This window comes from Lactuca sativa, chromosome 8, assembly GCF_002870075.4.
Source record: "Lactuca sativa cultivar Salinas chromosome 8, Lsat_Salinas_v11, whole genome shotgun sequence".
NCBI classification, from domain to species: domain Eukaryota; kingdom Viridiplantae; phylum Streptophyta; class Magnoliopsida; order Asterales; family Asteraceae; genus Lactuca; species Lactuca sativa.
Genome location: NC_056630.2, coordinates 164,968,874 through 164,990,496, shown reverse-complemented (window position 1 = coordinate 164,990,496; position 21,623 = coordinate 164,968,874). Strand labels below are relative to the sequence as shown.

The 21,623-nt window shown below is 31.0% G+C and overlaps 1 protein-coding gene and 1 long non-coding RNA gene across 2 annotated transcripts; both read left to right on the top strand.

The window, feature by feature from the left end:
• Positions 1-11,467: 11,467 nt before the first annotated feature.
• Positions 11,468-13,051, top strand: LOC111902729 (uncharacterized). The gene is made up of 3 exons (XR_002853937.3): positions 11,468-12,207; positions 12,295-12,348; positions 12,790-13,051. It is a non-coding gene; the product is annotated as an uncharacterized LOC111902729 (long non-coding RNA).
• Positions 13,052-17,183: 4,132 nt separating this feature from the next.
• On the top strand, positions 17,184-17,828 carry LOC111902734 (uncharacterized). The gene has a single exon (XM_023898540.2). It carries the CDS (start codon positions 17,184-17,186, stop codon positions 17,826-17,828), a length of 645 nt encoding a protein of 214 aa, XP_023754308.2.
• The last annotated feature ends 3,795 nt before the right edge of the window (positions 17,829-21,623 follow it).

Genomic DNA, 21,623 nt, shown 5'->3' with positions numbered 1-21,623 from the left:
TCGGGCCTTGCGTCGTGTGCTAGCGGTGATACCGGAGCTTCGGGGTGGTATAGAGGGGCTTGTGAAGTGTTTCGGGGTGAAATAATTGAGAGAAAAGCAAACAATTCTGTAAAGCTTCGCACCCTTTGTATAGGGCTGGTTGACTCCTCGTACGCAGAGCATACCTGCGAGGAGCGATGGGCGTTCTCTCCCGTACGCAGCGCATTCAGCAGTGTCTTGACGTCATCGCTTACCTCGGCCTCGGACGGTATACCATGATGCTACCCGAAGAGACGTGGACGAACCGAGACCCAACAAATCCGAACACAGGGCGTTCCTTCGGAACGCATGGAGTTCACTTCGGACCAGTCTCGATAAATGTTCCCAGAAATTGTGAAATCCGTAACTTTCGTGTACGACCTCTGTTTTCAACGTTCTTTATATCCACACGTAGGTGGAAATATACTCTATAACTTTCGTTTAGACTCTGTCAGCTAGTTTTTAATTTCTTTTTCATATTATATTTTTAACAGGTCGGGACTGGAAAACTACGTTAAAAATCCATAACTTCTTCATCCGGTGTCCGTTTTCATCTGTTTTTTTTACCATTGTACTACTATTGATGAGACCTTTGATTCTCTTTTAGGTTGTGTCGGCTAAAAATCGCTCGATCTTTATTTCGAGTTTTTAGCTGTCTACCGCTATATCTGAAACTTCGAAAAATCATAACTTCCTCATACGAAGTCAGATTTGGGCGTTCTTTTTATGTATGTTCACGGTTTAATGATATCTACGACTTTAATTTATATATTTAAGGCTAAAAAGTATTTTATTGGAATCTCTCATTTTATGCTTAACAGTGTTTTACCGGTATTGTTGCGGATCTTCGATCGGTAATAACTTCTTCGTTATAACTCGGATTTTAGTGTTCTTTATATTTCTGAAAACCTTGTTACGATATCTACCATTTGGTATATCCTAATTATGGTTTTATAAAAGTTTAATTTTGTCCTAAATTTGACTGGTGTTACAGTACACATCCTCGCGTTTTTGGAACTTATGGTTTCTGGGAAACTCTGATAACGTCATTGTTTTGAAAACTAAGTGTGAATGTTTCCAGTTTTAAATAAAGGTTTTGGAAATAGCGGTTTGTAAACACTTCTTTAATTAATGAGTTTTTTTGGAAAGTTTAAATTTTAAGGAAAATTTTACGGATGTGACATCTTTTTTCTTAACCGACGTTGGAAAATGTTGAGAGGGAAAATGGCTTAACACCACATGAAAGCATAACCGTTTTCCCATATTATAACATATGTTAAGAGATGCCATGTAAACATAAAGTAATTGACGTTAATACCATACCGCAAATCCTAAATGATATTTGGTGCCTTTTCCACTCATTTTACAAGAAAGGACCAAATATTTGGTTTCGACTTTAGAGTTTACTGTTTGCCTCACAAATGATTTATGTTGTTAACTTGATGCATATAGTAAATGAAACAACCGTTTTTATAATTTACATAATGCTATCCTAAATGAAAGAAATGTTTTTATGATTACTCAATGCATATCCTAAAGAACAAATCACTGAAATGGTCCTATTGTTTACAAAAATTTAACGTTTGGTCCCTATGTTTTCATTTTCACTCGGACAGTCCCTAGGTTTTGGTTTTATTGCATTTTTCATCCCCTCGTACAGATGAAAAGACCATATTTTCCTTTGTCTTTATCTTTTTTTATTTTTTATTATTTATTTATTATTAATGAATATACAAGATTAAATAAACTTAAAATGGAACCCTGGTTTTTCAGATCGGTGGAGGAGTCTTGTAGTTTCCTGACGCTTCGTGGTTTCCGACGTCGTCTAGTGTTTTTGGTTGACATCTAGTATTTTTCGGGAGTGTTTGGTGTTTTCCGGTAGTGTTTGGTGTTTTCCAGTGACGTGTAGCATTTTAATACATGGAGTTTGTATATGAGTTTTTCTTCTTCAATTCAAACTTTATTCGGCTCGGCCGCCACTTGGTTACAAAATATTTTTTTTTTCATAACTCAAACTAATAGATATTCAATATTATAAGTTTCTCTATTTAAGTTTCAAAAAGTTGTTTAAACTAGAAGTGTGCATGTAGAAAAAACTTCATCTGACATCTATACCTTCATCTAAGTATCTACAAAAAGATTGATAGTCAGGCATTCAAAATTTACAACTATAAATCACATGTGAAACTTGAAGTGTATAAAAGCCATATATTCTATCTTCATGTAACTCATTTTGTCCTTTTACTAATCATCGTGTATCTGAAAAAAAAATACGAAAATTGCAGCACATTATATCTAATGACTGCTCTAGGTTTTTTATGCCCTCTGCTAAGTTTGCAACAGTATGAAAATAGATTTCTTTAAATTCGGATAGCAGTTGCATTCAAATTAGGAGGACAAAGAAGAAAATATTTCATGTGATTATGTATATTTACAAAAGCATAAACATAAAGAATGGGTGCCAAATGCATATGGTTTATGAGTAAAGCATAATCATACTAGTATATGGAAGTTGAAAAGATAAAACCTATGTTGTTTGTTTTCTTATTACAGTGACATGCATAATCATAAACATTAATGCTTGAAATTAAGGCTGAAAAATGTGAAGCACTTACATTAAGATAGCATTAATGCAATTTGACATATATTGCCCCACCTTCATCCCCTGAGAAATCAGGATCTAAAGGTGTAATATCATAAAATGCAGGTTTAGTTACATTTTCAATTTCCATAACAAGATAAAAAAGAAAAATAAAGTAAAACTATTAACTTTAATACAATTTCAAAAGAAAACACACATCAAAACAAAATATCCTAAATGAAACAAATAATTTTCGTAATTTATTCGATGCATATCCTAAATGAAACAGACGATTTTCATAATTTTCATAATGCATATCCTAAATGAAACAAACAATTTTCATAATTTATGCGATGCATATCCTAAATGAAACAAACGATTTACGTAATTTACTTGATGCATATCCTAAATGAAGCAAAAGATTTTCGTAATTTACATAGACAAAATTCAAAAATTGTTCTGAGTGGTATTCAAAATACATTAGATAGGGTCCAAAAAGTTTTCAACTTTCATGGATGGTCAAAAATCACGAATTTCCTGTGAATTTGGTCAATGAAGCACTTGAAAGGATCGTTTTGCCCTTTTAATTTCTTTTTTGTATTTTTCTATATTTATTTTCATACTTTAATTGAAAATAAAAAATGCTCATACACACACATACACTCTCTCTCTCTCTCTCTCTCTCTCTCTCTCTCTCTCTCTCTCTCTCTTCCCAATATGATTTGGTCCCAACCCCATCCCTCATCATCCCCAATCATCTACACCTCCATTTTTCCGGCAACACCACAACCACCACTGATTATCAACTCCTGTCATTTCCTCCCTTTTTAGCATCTTCCCTGTTCTCCATCTCATCCGCAAATCGATTTAGATATTGATGCCGCCTTCAACCATCATCACACTAACCTGCCCCCTCTGTCATTTTCTTTTTTCGGTGACAACTAATAAGTGATTTATTGTCGAAGAACATAACCCAACTCCTAAGCATCTGCGTCTTCCTCTGTATATACATTCCCATCTGATGAAGATAAGGCCAACGGTTCGATTTCATATATTCAAAATTTAGGTTTTTCATGTTCAAATTTCAGGGGTGTCAAGGTCTGATTTCATGGTTTTCAAGGTCCAATTTTAGATGATGAACATGTATATCTTTGAATGTGTATTTTCTGGGTTTTAAAGGTCGGATTTTAGGATTTTTCACGTCCGATTCTCCGGAGGAAAATGGTGCTCGATGGATGGAGATTCGTATTTTCTCCTTCTGATAGGACTTGTTTTCGAAAACACTACATCTAGGTAGTAATTTTGTTTATGAATGTGATGATTTAGTTTTAAACATAAGTGACAATGGAGGACATATCTTTGTTGAATCTGGTTATTCTGGGAGTCGAAGAAGTTGATGATGAATATCTAGGATTTGAGCTGATGAACATATGAAGAACGGTAGATTAGATTTGTAAAGATCATCGATGCACATATGAAGATATACAGTGTTTCAACAAGAAGATGGGTTGTAGATGAAGATATGTGGTTGATAAAAAAAAGACCTGATCAAATGTTAAAGAGGAGCCAATTTTTTTCAAACAATTATTTCATTGCAATCTGGTTTCTTTTCATCTTATTTGTATGAGAGAGAGAGAGAGAGAGTGGGTTTATTTTATTTCCTGTGTTTCTATAATTATTTAAATACTAAAACAAATGAAAAAAGTAAAAAGAAATAATAAGGGAAAACTAGTCCTTTCAACTTTTTCAGGACAAAAACCATAGAAAATTATTGATTTTGGACCATCCATGCAAGTTGAATACTTTTTGGACCCTATCAATAACTTTTTGAATACCACAAGGACCGATTTTATAGTTTTGTCATTTACATAATGCATATCTTAAATAAACCAAACGATTTTCGTAGTTTACATAATGCATATCCTAAATGAAACAAACAATTTTCACAATTTACAAAATGCATATCCTAAATGAAACAAACGGGTTTCATAATTTACTCGATGCGTATCCTAAATGAAACAAATAATTTTCATAATTTACATAATGCATATCCTAAATGAAACAAATGATTTTCCTAATTTACACAATGCATATCCTAAATGAAACAAACAATTTTCGTAATTTACATAATGCATATACTAAATGAAACAAACGGCTTTTGTAATTTACTCATTGCATATCCAAAATGAAATAAACGATTTTTATAATTTACTCGATGCATATCCTCAAGGAAACAAATGATTTTCATTATTTACATAATGCATATCCTAAATGAAACAAACAATTTTCGTAATTTATGCGATGCATATCCTAAATGAAACAAACGATTTACGTAATTTACTTGATGCATATCCTAAATGATGCAAACGATTTTCGTAATTTACATAGACAAAATTCAAAAATTGTTTCGAGTGGTATTCAAAATACATTAGATAGGGTCCAAAAAGTTTTCAACTTTCATGGATGGTCAAAAATCAAGAATTTCCGGTGAATTTGGTCCCAAAATCATGAATTTCTTGTGAATTTGGTCCATGAAGCACTTGAAAGGATCGCTTTGCCCTTTTAATTTCTTTTTTTGTATTTTTCCATATTTATTTTCAAACTTTAATTGAAAATAAAAAATGCTCATACACACACATACACACACGCACACACACTCTCTCTCTCTCTCACACTCACTCTCTTTCTCTCTCTCTCTCTCTCTCTCTCTCTCTCTCTCTCTCTCTTCCAAATATGATTTGGTCCCAACCGCATCCCTCATCATATCCATTCATATACACCTCCATTTTTCCGGCAACACCACAACCACCACCGATTATCACCTCCTGTCATTTTCCTCCCTCTTTAGCATCTCCCTTGTTCTCCATCCCATCCCCAAATCGATTTAGATATTGATGCAGCATTTAACCATCATCACACTAAACCTGCCCCTCTGCCATTTTCTTTTTCCGGTGACAACTAATCAATGAGTTATTGTCGAAGAAAATATGTGACAACCGTCAATTTTCGGCCAAGTCAAAGTCAACTAACATAAACAAGTCAAACCGATCAACTCATCTAACCCTTGTACACTAGGGTTTCCATTATGTTTATAATTGTACAACTCACAATCTTAATACAAAGTATCACTTAGAGTTTTCACGTGTTCGGAAATTCTAAACCCAAATCAGGGCAAGAGACGAAACTACTCGATAAAACATTATTCCTTAACCCTCGGGGGCATATAACGTTCATAAAGAGACTTAACGAGATGTACAAACCTTGCGTTACAAAGCCAAACACTTAAAAAGGTCACAAAAGAAGTCTCTCCCAATCTCTTTCACTCTAACTCTCCCAAAACTCTCTAGGTAGGAGAAATCTCTCCAAGTATGTGAAATCTCTCCCAAATCTCTCCTAAATATCTCTCTGAATGAGAAATCTCTCCAAGTATGTGAAATCTCTCGCAAATCTCTCTCTGAATGAGAAATCTCTCCAAGTACGTGAAATCTCTCCCAAATGTGAAATCTTTCCCAAATCTCTTTCAAATCTCTCTCGGAAGTTCCTTCAACTTTTTATAGTCTTTCGGGTCATCCCGACCCTTAACTAGGTCAAAAACCGCTCGAAACGGGAAGATTTCTTGAAAAATAGCCTTAAAGAACCGAAACCTTCTCCTATGGGGCGAAGCCTCTCGGACTGAAACCACGAACAACCGAACCAAAGCCTGCTGACCCGAACCCGAACCCTTCTGAACCGAACCCGAACCTCACCTTCACTCCTGACCTTCGCCTTCGGCCCATTTCGCCTTCGGGTCCAAGCTGCTGAGGACCGAACTTTGGCCCCTACCTGAGAAGCTTCGCAGGAAGCCTTTTCCCACCCGGTTTTCGACTACGACTTCATTTTAAGCCCATTTTTCATCATCTTAATGCGGGATTTTCACCAAAAACTTTATTTTAACAATTAAAGCCTCAAATTTCATTAATCCCCACGTTTTTAGTGCCAATCATATCCAAGATTTAGTGGTTGAAGTACAAGGGGGTGGAGTGTTGACTTTTCTTTGATTAATGACATAAGCAACCACCCATACCCACTCTATGACCAACCCACACCCCTCTCCACCATACTTAGTCACTTCCTTGTACTTTTCCATCAATCTCCAGCCATTCCCACCTCCTAAGAGCTGGAAAACTCACCCTCTCTCTTCACTTCACTCATTTTCCCTCATTTCCACCAAAGATCAAACACATCTTTTCTCTCAAATTCTCTCTCACAATTTCGAGATTTCCAAGGCATTTTTCAAGCTTTCCTTCTACTTTTGGTAAGTATTATCATCCTCCATATGATTATTTCACTCCTTTCTACTCAAATAATAGATTTCTTACACAAACTCCTTCATATTCGTGTTAGATCTTCGAATCTTCATGCAACCTTCCAAGTGTTCTTGAGTTGAACACTTCCCTTCTTTAACATCCATCCACTGAAATCATTCAAGGTGAGTTCATACCCCTATCTTTTCATGTTTTTCTTATGTTTTTAAAAGGGGGGGGGGGGGGGGGAATACAAGTTAAAACACCAAGAACACAACTAAACTCAAACAACAGCTTTCATCAAAAAAGTTGATTCTTATTCACGGACTGTTTTGAGTATCTTAAACTTACTATCTTTCAAAACTGTTTAATATGAAAATAGTTCAGTTCTATACCTTTAAAATGACTACTTTCACATCTCCATACGATTTTTCAACGATTTGTGGTGATTTTTACAAAACTGCCTATCATTTCAGAAACGAGTTCGGACCAGTCTGTGAATATGAATATTTTAACACAATTTAAAGACTTCCAAAAATCACAATAAAAATTATGAATAAACTAGACACATTTTATTAACTCTCAGAATTTGCGGATTCAGTTTTCGACTTCGTATGATTTTTCTAAAACAGTGCAGAAAGGTTAAAAACTAGTTAACAGCTTATAACTTTCATAACATTTGGTATTATGTTGAGCAAAGTGTATAACAATAAGTTCTAAATATTGAATGTATTTTCTTGTTAGTTTATCATCATAAACTAAAATTTAGTCATTCATGATAAGATTCTTCATTCATTTCGAACACATATAATAAGCTATAATAAGCATTGTTTATGGATTCATAGGACTAATGTATTTTCATAAAAAAGGTCTTTTACATTACAAACGTTTTGGATAAACTATAATAGGTATAGTTTATGTATCATTTACATTTCAAACTTATTTACCCAAGGTTTTCAGTTCAGTTCACGTAAATCTGTTAATGAATAAATTTGTGAGACATTCGCTTCGTGTTACCTTCATGGTAACAAAGTCAAAAGTCTTGTAAATTGTAACGAGAGTCTCTTGTAGGGAGAGCGTGATAGTTGTGTATAGATCTATATTGGGTCTGACAAGCCCGCACCTGAGCTGCTTGCAACAGCTAGACCGGCAGGTCTGAGGTGACAAGTGTCATTTAACTTGTGACGCCTGAAGAATGTCGTATTACGAGGCCGTCTGAGTCTTAGCATGGTTATAATAGCTCACATGTGGTATTAACAAATCATAATATTTACGGGTTCTACTTTTAAATTAGCGAGTTATGTCGATTTAACTCACAGGAATTACTTTAAGTATGGAAAAAATACTTGTACACTTTTATATCAAAAAGGGTTTTGTGCCGATTTAAAATCACTTCTATATCTTTAAGTATGGAAAAATACTTGTTTATTTTCGGTCCTGGGATTTAGGACTACCAAACTTTTAAAAGGAAAATATTGGATTTTCTTTGGAACATATTCCTATTAAAACTACATAAAGCTAGAATTGTTAGACTTCAGCTATAATCGCTAAGTGTATATGCTAGGGTTATATAAGAATCTAGTCACAATCGACTTAGAATTTGTGGGCCCACCTCGTCTCCTGTTCCTTGTTTGGTTGTGGACCTAGGGCAGACCCATTATATTCAATGGTTTATTTAACTTGAATTTTATATAATTTATACACTGGGCGATTATAGAAGGAATCTATGGGACCTTCTAGGGTTCATTATCGCATAACATAGAAGCATTCATTCCACACTTAATAAAGAAAATATTAGGTTTTCTGGAAACATACTTTGTCGCTTTTACAAGGAAAACGTTTTCTTTCTCAAACAAAACTCTTATGAACTCACCAACTTAATTTTTGACACTTTTTCAAAACTACTTGTATTCTCAGGAAATCAGTGAATCAGGAAAACAACAGCATTTTGAGGATGGGACGTTAAATCGTCAAGCAATTCATTTTGTCATCATAATGTAATTGATTTTGAAACATGTAAACTTACTATGATCTAACTTTTTCAATTATATTTATGAAGGTTTTATTTACTTTGAGCACTATTATACTTATTGTTGTGATGTTATACGTGATGTTTCCGCCATCCTTGGTTTGAGGGTGTGACAACATAACCCAACTCCTGAGCATCTGCGTCTTCCTCTATACATACATTCCCATCTGATGAAGGTAAGTAAAACGATTCGATTTCATATATTCTAGTTTTAGGGATTTCATGTTCCAATTTCAGGGGTGTCAAGGTCTGATTTCATGGGTTTCAAGGTCCAATTTTAGATGATGAACATGTATATCTTTGAATGTGTATTTTCTGGGTTTTAAAGGTCGGATTTTAGAATTTTCACATCCGATTCTCAGGAGGAAAATGGTGCTTGATGGATCGAGGTTCGCATTTTCTCCTTTTGATAGGACTTGTTGTCGAAAACAATACATCTAGGTAGTAATTTTGTTTATCAATGTGATGATTTAGTTTTGAACATAAGTGAAAATGGAAGGACATATCTTTGTTGAATCTGGTTATTCTGGGAGTTAAAGAAGATGATGATGAATATCTAGGATTTGAGCTGATAAACATATGAAGAACGGTAGATTAGATTTGTGAAGATCATCGATGAACATATGAAGATATACAATGTTTCAACAAGAAGATAGGTTGTAGATGAAGATATGTGGTTGATAAAAAAAAGACGTGATCAAACGTTAATGAGGAGCCCATTTTGTCAAACTATTATTTCAACTACAATCTGGTTTCTTTTCATCTTATTTGCAAGAGAGAGAGAGAGAGAGAGAGAGGTTTATTTTATTTTCTATTTTTCTATAATTATTTAAATACTAAAACAAATAAAAAGAAATAAAAAGAAATAATAAGGGAAAACTAGTCCTTTCAAATTTTTCATGACAAAAATCATAGAAAATTCTTGATTTTGGACCATCCATGTAAGTTGAATTTTTTTTGGACCCTATCAATAACTCTTTGAATACCACAAGGACCAATTTTATAGTTTTGTCGTTTACATAATGCATATCTTAAATAAACCAAATGATTTTTGTAGTTTACATAATGCATATCCTAAATGAAACAAACCATTTTCACAATTTGCATAATGCATATCCTAAATGAAACAAACGGGTTTCGTAATTAACTCGACGCGTATCCTAAATGAAACAAATAATTTTCATAATTTACATGATGCATATCCTAAATGAAACAAACGATTTTCCTAATTTACACAATGCATATCCTAAATGAAACAAACAATTTTCGTAATTTACATAATGGATATACTAAATGAAACAAACGGCTTTCGTAATTTACTCGTTGCATATCCTAAATGAAGTAAACGATTTTCGTAATTTACTCGATGCATATACTCAATTAAACAAATGATTTTAAGTATTTACATAATGCATATCCTAAATGAAACAAAGGATTTTCGTAATTTCCATAATGCATATCCTATATGAAACAAACGGTTTTCGTAACTTGCTCGATGCTTATATTAAGGTGTTGTTCGTTTTTTTTAGGCAAAATGTATCCGGTCTGTGGACCACATCAGCAGACCTCTGCAGTAGAAGAAGTGGATCAAACTTCTACAGTCTGAAAAAAGAAAAAAGAAGATTGTTTGTTTTTTAACAGGATGCTAGAATAAACTAAAATCTAATTAAAATGGTTTTTTTAAACGTAAAAGAGTTTTTCATTAATTTTATGACTTTATTATGGATAATTAACAAATGTAGATCGACTTTTATATATTATTGTATAAAAAAATGAAAATAAAATGGTACGAGTTAACGTATATATTTGATAAAATTAACAAACTTTGGTCGCAAAGATATACATAAACTTTGTAATTAAGAATAAAAGTATTTAACACGTAAAATGGATGGAAAGAAACTTTGATTTTAAATGAAAATTTCAAAATTTTCATTTTACCTTTTCAGTTAAATGAAAATAAAAATTGGCCATAAATATTTATTCCAATAAATAAATGATATTGTATTAAATAATGTTTTATAAAATTTGGCACAAAAAATATAAGACAATATTACAATTTATTTTCATATCTATATAAACAGCTCCACTAACCATTATTGTAATTAAAATTTTATTTATAAATTTGTCACAAAAGTCATGATTGTATCATCGAACCTTTTTCTTTAAGTATTATAACTTTTTTCCAAATTGTTTATCATAGATAAAGTTGGAATAAATCTAAGTTAAAAAAAATAATACTAAGATATATATATATATATATATATATATATATATATATATATATATATATATATATATATATATATATATATATATATATATATATATATATTCAAGTATTCTAACTATTTATTGTGTGGATGTAAAGATGATTGTGGACCAATCAAAATTAAATAAAAAAAATTAAATAATTAAATAAATAAATAAATAATGGTAATTTGATAAATAACTTCCAAAAAAATACTCCTATAGTCATTCTAGTTTTATTGATTTTAACCTAATTTCTTCCTCGTATATATACAGTCGTTCTTATAACACCATCACCTGTTCCCACTCTTTCTCTAAAACCCATCGTCAACTTGAAGATGCAGATTGTAGAGGCTTCCTAGTCGGCGACCAAGTCACCCACCTCTTTTACTGATGAGGTGTACGAATCTATTCTTCAAGTCTGCATCTTCTTCCTCAATAACTTCACTCTTCCACCTAAAAAGCCCTAGTTGTCTGTATCTAATCGAGATACATCGCCTGGCTCCCTTTTCCATTTCATCGGCACAGTAACCCTAGCCCACCATTCTATTTTCCTCTCTCTCCTCTGGCCCGATCTGGGCAGCAAAGGACTTCATAAACTGATCACCGCCCCCGACGCCACCCCTATCTCATCAAAATCGGTAATTTCGTTGAAGACTTGGCCTCTCTCCCAACACTTGATGTGGCAGCAGAGAAATCACCATGAATCTATTTGGCCACGTGATTTCTTGACGTGATTTGAAATGTATTTCCATGTTATGATTTTAAACCAGTTAAAACTTTTATTGTAGATGTGACGAAAATCATATGTGAGCTTGAGTAGCAGGAACATATATGATGTTCAATAAGGAAATTATTGTGTTTCAGAACCAGTTGATCAAGAATTGTTCTGAGGATGTGATGTTGAGGTTGATCCTTCACAATCTGAAGCTAGCATAACATTCAATAATTTACGGAGCCCAACGCATACATTACTTCAAATACGATCTATACATTAGAAAGGTCTCGTGTATGACAATTTCAACATCTCCAAGGACTGCAATATTTGTGTATGTATATACTCTTTTTCTTTACAAATAATTTAATGAATTTAATTAATTAGGAATTTTTTTATTGAATTGGATGTTTTTATATAGATTGTGCATGGGAGAATATGTTGTAGCGATAAAGGGCACAAGAGTTTGGACAATGTAAGTGTTTATCTATATTTTTTTGGTAGTAATTTGTTTTGGCCTACCAAAGGAATCATTAATGGTCTAATGATCATCGTGAGTGTTTATTTATATTTTTTGATTATCAACAAATCAGATTCTTAGTAGAATGTTTAGAAGTTTATTGTTTATTGAACATGCAAATTCGGGCGATAACAAGGCAATGTTTAGAAGTGTTATAGTATTGAATTACGTATCATTTATTTTGATTTGAAGCCTGAATTTGACACCATTCCAACCACCCACCCTCCATGTGGATGTTGCTATTTGCAACCCTCTACAAAGTTGATTAAGTTCTATCAAACATTCCTTCTGTAATTGAGAATTTACTTGATAATCTAGAGCATTTTTTTTTTCTTTTTGTAATTTTTATAAATTTTTATGGATTGCTCCATTCTTAAAAGCTTTTTTGGTTGCAAGATTGACAGGTTCACGAGGATGACCAAGATTCTATCAGAACGAGGAAGCCTTTAGAATGAGGAAGACCAATATTCATTTAGAATTATGAAGGGCGATGTTCTTCACATGTAGACCTGCCAATTGATCAGACCTAAATAACCAAAAAGAGAAGGGAAGCTTAACTTTTATTTTTTAAGAAAACATGTGAAGAAGATCAATTGCATTTGTTCAAGAATTGTATATTTAAGCATGCTCTGTTTTTTAAGAATTTATTTCATTTTTATGGCATTCTGTTAGAATATGTATAATTGTATTACAATATATATATATATATATATATATATATATATATATATATATATATATATATAAGTTTTGTTAATTTTCAACTAATGTTTCAACAATGTTGTCTTTCTTCAATATGCTCATTTAATCAAAATATGTATTCTGTCAAAAATATATATTCTGACATTCTTATCGAATATATATCATTATAACATAATGTCATTATGAAAGAATGAAATCGAGTATAATTAAAAATTACATTATCATTAAAATTGAATGAATTAAAAAAAATCAAAATTCTTAAACCAAGAGAATGAATTATTCCCAAAAAATCTGGAATTTTCCTTTTTTAAATATATCTCAATTGACTAAAATATCCTTATAGTGAAATTAAATTGTATTTTTCAATTACTTTTTATTCAATAATATTTACTAATCATTTTTCTTAAAATAACTTAAATGATTGGTCCACAATCGACCCTACGTCCATACTATAATTAGTTAGAATACAATAACCTAAGCCTATATATATATATATATATATATATATATATATATATATATATATATATGTGTGTGTGTGTGTGTGTGTGTGTGTGTGTGTGTTTTAGGCTAGAAGATGTCTAAAGATGTTTGAAGACTCATCTGCGCAAAGAAAAGGACGCGCATACCTTTTTAGGTCTGCAGTCTTCAAAAAAACAAACGTTCTGCGAAACCTAATGTCTGCGCGGCGCAGACAGTTTTTGTAATTTACTCTATGCATATCCTAAATTAAACAAACGATTAACGTAATTTACTCTATGCATATCCTAAATTAAACAAACGATTTTCGTAATTTACTCAATGGATACCTTAAATGAAACAAAAGATTTTTGTAATTTACTCGATACATATCCTAAAGTACAAAATACTGAAATGCTCCGTATGGTTTGCAAAAATTTCACATTTAGTCCTATGTTTTCGTTTGCACTGGAACGATCCCTAGGTTTTGGTTTTATTGCATTTTTCATCCCTTGTAGAGATGAAAAGACCATCTTGTTCTTTGTCTTTATCTTTTTTAATTTTTTTATTATTTATTTATTATTAATGAATATAAATGATTAAATAAACTCAAAATGGAACCCACCAAAAACCCTACACCCCGTACATCTCATGTACTTCTCACTCATTTTAATTCACCACCGCTTTTGAAGCCCTCCCAACGGAACTTTTTCACACAAATAATAAACAATCACCACCACCACCATCGTTGTCTCTTATCTTTCCGAAAACACCCTCTCCCCCGAAAACATCTGTCCTTCCGTTGCCTGAAAACCGATACTAATCCATTGCCTGAAAACCGATACTAAAAACTAAAAGATTCTAGATCTGCTGCCATCATCGCCATGAATCCACCAAAGTCATAGTACCATGAAGCAATGACCATTGGATCCACTACCATGTCATGAAGCTACCCCACCATAGTGACAAGAATGGAGGAAGACAAGTAAAGTGAGCCATCGCCACCTCTGAAACCCTTTACCGATGGCGGAGTGGGTGAGCGAGGAGGGAGAAGATGCAGTCAATGATTGAATCTCTTGGTGGATCAGATTGCGGCGTCGAGAATAAGAGAAAGTAGAAAGGGATATCCCTTTCTGTCTGTGATATCTCTGACTTCCAATTAATATTGTAGTGAGTCTTACTACAACTTTACGGCTACCACTTCTTTTCCAGTTCCACCATTTGTGACTTTTTGTCTTTTCTTGTTTTTTTTGTTTTTTTTGTTGTTTTTAAAATTTTCTATTTTAATCTTATTATTATTACTATTATTATTATTATTATTATTAATTTCAATAAACGTATAAAATTCGAACAACATTTTAAAATTCGTATGAAATTTTAAAATTCGGACGACATAATAAAAATCGAACGACTATAGAAAAAGGAACAAAAACAAAGTTTGTCTTTATTTATCACGGATATATTAATTGGTTTGGTATTACATTTGTGTGGTGCGTTAATCGGATTCATACCAAACTTTACTTTTGTTCCATTTTATATAGTGGTTCAAATTTTATAATATCGTTCGAATTTTATACGGTTATCGAAATTTATAATAATAATAATAATAATAATAATAATAATAATAATAATAATAATAATAATAATAATAATAATATCCCTTAATAAATGAAGCTTTTCTGCCACATGTCACCTCCTCATTCAATATGACACATAGCATTTTTATACTTTTTTCAGTTAAATTTTATTCCACTTGGGAAATTATGGATTTTTTGTTTTTTTTTTCAAATTAAAAATTGTCAAAAATTTATTGCATTATACAAATACAGGAAACACAATATGTCCTCCTGATTTTTATCTATGAATACATTTAATCCAAATATATCTTCCTAAAGTACATACACAATTCTCGGAAATCACCACTCATATTGACTCTTATTTGCATAAACTTATCAAATCATTTCATTCACATCTATTCTTCATATCCTTCCAAATTCAATTTTGAAAAATATATACAGCTACAATCTCATTCATATGTCACGTTTTATTGAGAGATTGAAGATTTACAACATCACCACGTTCATCATCAAACTCCATTATCAACAATATCTACTACATCAGGTTAGCATATGTAATGATCAATACAATTAGTTTACAGAATCACCAAAATGATTTGATTCTTTTTTATTTGAACATTTCATGTTTTCCTCTTCTCCTTTCCATGATATGGTCGAATTGTATACAAATTTATATACTAATTATTTACACATGTTTTACTGCATATAAGTTGTTCGATTAAATGCCTCAAAGAAATTTTTTTTCCCTGTAACACACCCTGCTGCAACAACTGTGATTGCCATGTTTTGCACTTTTGCTTTGAGTCTTTTCTCCTACATATCTAAATATCTTAAATACTTGTGAATTAAAATTGATCACATGCATATAAAGGATTAAATTTCGTTGGATAACACAACCAATGTATAGGCAATTCTTCAAAATAGAGTAAGCAGGTGATTGGTTTTAAGGAATTAAAATTCAAAACAATTAGAATTTCAATAACATAATATCTTTAATGCATTTGGTCGAGAATGCACAACTTACAAGCCAAACAAATTTGGAAACAATTTCTACAACAGGATGTTCAATAATGCAATTTACAGAAGCAAATGCACAACTTACAAGCCAAACAAATTTGTTAAATTTATCGTTTCCATTTTACTTATTTATATATTTGTAAAGAGTGCAAATACATATATTTAATTTCTTATATGTGTACTATTTATGCTTTGTCATCATGCTTTTGAAAATTATTTTTGTCATTTATTTATAATACTTTTCTGTTATATAACAACTAATCTTCATTACTACATTTGGTTTACAGCTTAATGGAAAACACCAACGTTACCATGATCAGTGACTTGGCACTCGCAAAAGATGACTACATGATCTAGGTTTGAATCATTCGTCTGTGGAAACAGATTCGTATGATTGGAATGATATTGATGGACGCAAGGGTATTTTGGATTTTTTTTAGTTTATTATTTTTAATATTTTTTATTTATACATGTTAAGTTATAATTATTTTTATGTGTAGTATAACTTATTATTATATTTTTTCATCTATTTATAGGGCGCCAAAATTGAATGTGATGTGGATAAACCATTTGCATCCCTACAAGGAAAAACTTTGGAAGAATATGGTGATTACTACATTCAAAAACCCACAATAGGGTTAAATAATGGTGCTATAAAGTTTGTTGATGGTCCACATACACTCATGCTTTATAATTTCTCTAAATCTTACAGATGATTCTTTTTGTTCTTTTGGGAAAGACAGTGATGTAGCCGAATTGTTAAAAAAAAACATCATTGATTATATGGGACGAGGCACCTATGATTCATAAGCATGCATTTGAAGCCTTGGATCGTTCTATGAAAGATATATTCACTTGTGATCTTCGTACCAACTCAAAGTTGTTGTTTGGAGGAAAAACAATAGTTTTTGAAGGAGATTTTAGACAAATTCTACCTTTTATTCCTAACGCAAGCAGGCAAGAGATTGTTAATGCTTCTTTATGTTCCTCTTACATTTGGTCAAATTGCAAAGTGTTAACATTGACAAAAAAAACATGAGGTTAAGTGTTCTCGCATCCAATATTCAAGAAACGACAACTTTTGCAAAATGGATTTTGGATATAGGAAAAGGAAAGGTTGGTGGTTTAAATGATGGAGAGGCAATTATTGATATTCCTGATGATCTTCTCATTGTTGATTCTACTAATCCTATTGGTTCATTAATTGAATTTGTCTATCCTTATATCGTTGAAAATGTCAAGAATCCGATTTATTTTCAAGAAAGAGCAATCCTTACACCTAAGAATGAAGTCGTTCAAGAGATTAACGAGCGTTTGTTAAAATTATTTTCAGGAGCCCAACATGAGTATTTAAGTTTAGATATTCTTTCACATGCAGATTTTGTTCATGATAACATTGATGAAACTTTATACTCTCCTGATGTTCTAAATGGTCTTAGACCTTCAGGTATGCCAATTCATAAGTTGGTATTAAAAGTTGGTGTTTCAGTTATGTTACTAAGAAATATTGATCAAAAATCCAGATTGTGCAATGGAACAAGGCTACGGGTTATTGCATTGGGCAAACGTGTTATAGAAGCTGAGATAATATCTGGAAGTAATATCGGAAACCATACGTTTATTCCAAGAATGTCTTTGACGCATTCGAATAAAAGGATTCCTTTCATATTTAAAAGATGACAATTCCTGCTGGCTGTATGTTTTGCGATGACAATAAATAAAATTCAAGGACAGTCACTATCGAAGGTGGGGTTGTTTTTGAGACAACCGGTATTTACTCATGGGCAGTTGTATGTTGCATTGTCGAGAGCGAAGAGTAAAGATGGATTAAAAATATTAATTTTAGATAAAGATGGTAAACTTACCAATTAGACATCTAATGTTGTATTCAAAGAAGTCTTTGGAAATTTGTAATTCATAAAAATAAGTCTCAATATTTCAATGTTTGTTTTTATTATTATACATTATCTTAGCTACTTATTCATCATTTTGTTTTTATATATTTAGCAATTTTTATTTAATTAATGTTTAAGGTTTATAACATTATTGTCATCATCACTTTATAAATGCATACGTTTTTATTTTATATATTTATATTTCGAAATAGTTAATTTATTCTTTATATATTTTAGTCTTTATGTTAAATTAATACTAAAAAACATGTAATGTTTAACAAAATATATTAATTTTTTTTTAAAAAACTCGTGTATTACACGGGTCTTACACATAGTCCTCCCTAATAAATGAAAATAGTTTTGCCACTTGTCATCTTCTCCTTTATTTTGACACATGTCATTTTCTAGGATTTTTAAAATTATTATTTTCCACTTGTCATTTTTTTGGAATTTCAATTTTCTTAAAATAAATTTCCAAAAAATTATAATGGGTTATATATATATATATATATATATATATATATATATATATATATATATATATATATATATATAGTTATCATTCTATTAATTTAATAATAAATTCTCATAAATGCTCCAAACATTTTGATTTTTTTTCATAAATGCTCCAAAAGATTACATTTTGTTATGGAAAAACATCACTTATAAAATATTTAATGTTTATATATCCATGTTAAATTTTTATTTTTAAAAAAACACGTGTAATACACGGGGTTCACACCTAGTAATAATAATAAAATATAAAATATAAAATCGGATTGAAACCAATAAAGATGTTGTATCATGTTCATAATATAGTAATATTACCGTAATTATCAGTCATATTACCCTATTTTAAACAGGTCAAACAAGTTTAATGATCGAATTTGAACGAAAAAAACATAATTACATAAATGTAGACAAAGACCAAAGTTCATTACCTTTCTAGGTCATTAACCATATAAAAAATAAAATTAAAAATATCTTTTATTTATAGTTTTTTATCTAAATAATACATAATTTAACGATTAAAATATCTCTTCACATTGATAATAATTGCTTTACAACTCATCTATTTGATCATATATTTTGAAACTAATTTATTAAATATGGAGATTATAAAAAATGTGACGTTAGGGTAACTCCACTGTCGAGTTACTTGCAAGTCACCAAATGTTATTTAGCCCAATAAATCCTTAGATATTTTGATCATATTTTTAAACACCTATTTTATATCAGATTGTGTGCCAGATTGTTGTTTATGTACTGCTTTTTACAATAATAAGGAACGTTTCTCCCAAGATGCATTTTCCACATATCTCAAAAGGATTAAACACACTACAAGACCTACACGAATCTAATCGGGAGAATCAACTTGTTCTCTCGACAAAAACCCACATCATTAATATTTGAATACACACACAGATTTGTAACATATACAATATAGATAGACAATTTGTACAATTAAAAAGATAATAAAAAAATGCAACATACAACTAAACAGACGAAAACACACAAGTGGTGATCATGGCAGTAGTAGATGGAAACAGGTGGTGGTGATAGAAATAGATCTCGTGAGTTTTGTGAAAAGTAAACTTTAGGTGGTGTAGGCTGTAAATAGTGGTGGTAGTGGCGAAAGTGACGGGTGGAGAAGGAATTAGAATGGTTAGGATGTCGGTGGCTGGTGTCAAAGGTAGCCGAATATTGGTGGAAAAATATGACTTATATGAGGATTATACAGAGAATTAGAGAAATAGTTAATGGTGGTAAGGATGGTGCAATGATGGGTGTTCGGTTGGAGGGAGTGGTGCCACTGAAACCGTTCTTCCTCCTATGTCAGGTAGATGCCATAATATTTTTATTCATTTTATCAAGACAAAATTACAAAAATGGTCCCTATGGTTTACCAAAAGTCATAAAGTTTGTTTGGAAAAAAAATTTATTGCATGAAGGAATGGGGGAAGGCTCGAACTTGAGACCCTCACACCCTAAAATGACAACATGCCTTAACCATTTGAGCAAGAGGCTCACTTGGTTATAACTTTTTTTAAAACTAACTTATATAATAACAAATTCATTAATACATAAATAATAAATAAATTATTAAAAACTTTTTTTTACATAATTTTTTTTAAATAAAATAAAATTTATTTTAGTCATACTATAAAAAAATAGTTTTTTACAAACAATTTGTATGTATTTTTTATGTGTTATTTAACATAAAATATATTTTTTATATATCTTTAAAAAATATGTTTCGTATAAAAAATATGTTTTTGTAAAATATTTTTTTATGTCTTTGAAATAATAATAATTAACACTAATCACGACATAAAAAATATATAAATTCTTTTTTGTCGCTAGTTCTAAAATATGTATTTCATCTTATTTAAAATACATATTTCATCTTATTTAAAATACGTATTTCATCATTTTTAAATACATATAACCGAAAAACAGTTTTCAAAAAACTGACTGGACCAATCGGTTTTTTGAAAACCGTTTTTCGGTTATATGTATTTAAAAAAACTTATTCGTTTATATATCTTATTTAAAATACGTATTTCATCTTAATCGTAAGTTCTAAATCGTATGGTTAAAATGAAGATGAAAATAAATAGTTATATAGCTTTTTGAAATAACAATAATTAATAGTATACCTGACATTAAAAAATACCCTATAAATTATTTAAATACATAACAAAATCGTTGTTAAGTTCTTTTTAATACATATAACCGAAAAAACAGTTTTAGAACTAGCGACCCAAAATAATTTATATATTTTTTTTATGTCATGATTAGTGTTAATTATTATTATTTCAAAGACATAAAAAAAAAATATTTTACGAAAACATATTTTTTATACGAAAGCGTATTTTTTAAAGATATAAAAAAATATTTTACGTTAAATAAATATATAAAAATACATACAAATTGTTTGTAAAAAACTATTTTTTTATAATACGACTAAAATAAATTTTGTTTTATTTAAAAAAAATTATGTAAAAAAATGTTTTTAATAATTTAGTTATTATTTATGTATTAACGATTTTGATATTATATAAGTTAGTTCTAGGAAGTTATGATCAAGTGAGCCTCCAACTCAAATGGTTAAGGCATGTTGTCATTTTAAGGGGTGAAGGTCTCAAGTTCGAGCCTTCCCCCTTTTCTTCGGTAAATTAATTTTTTTTCCAAACAAACTTCAAAAATGGTCCCTGTGGTTTATCAAATGTCACGAATTTAGTCTCTTTATACTTAAAAAGACGAAAATGCACGTACAGATTCAGTCCCTAACGGGTATATAGCAACGGTGTTAGTAAAAAGGGCAAACTTTGCAAGTTTTGCAAACCACAAGGACCATTTGCATCAAAAAAAATAGCAGGGACTAACTTTGTGACTTTTAGTAAACCATAGGGACCATTTTGTAATTTTGTCTTTTATCAATTTGAAACCATAAGGTTGGAGTGAGAAAATGGTTAAGAGAGAGAAAAGAAAAGAAAAAGAAAAAGAAAGAAAGATGATTGGTTGAGAGAGGAGGGAGAGAGAGGGAGAGAGCAAGTAAAAGAGGAGAGAAAAAAAG

What these genes read in the sequence shown, in the direction of transcription:
- LOC111902734 (XM_023898540.2), top strand. Translation starts at nt 17,184, where the DNA reads ATGAGGTTAAGTGTTCTCGCATCCAATATTCAAGAAACGACAACTTTT.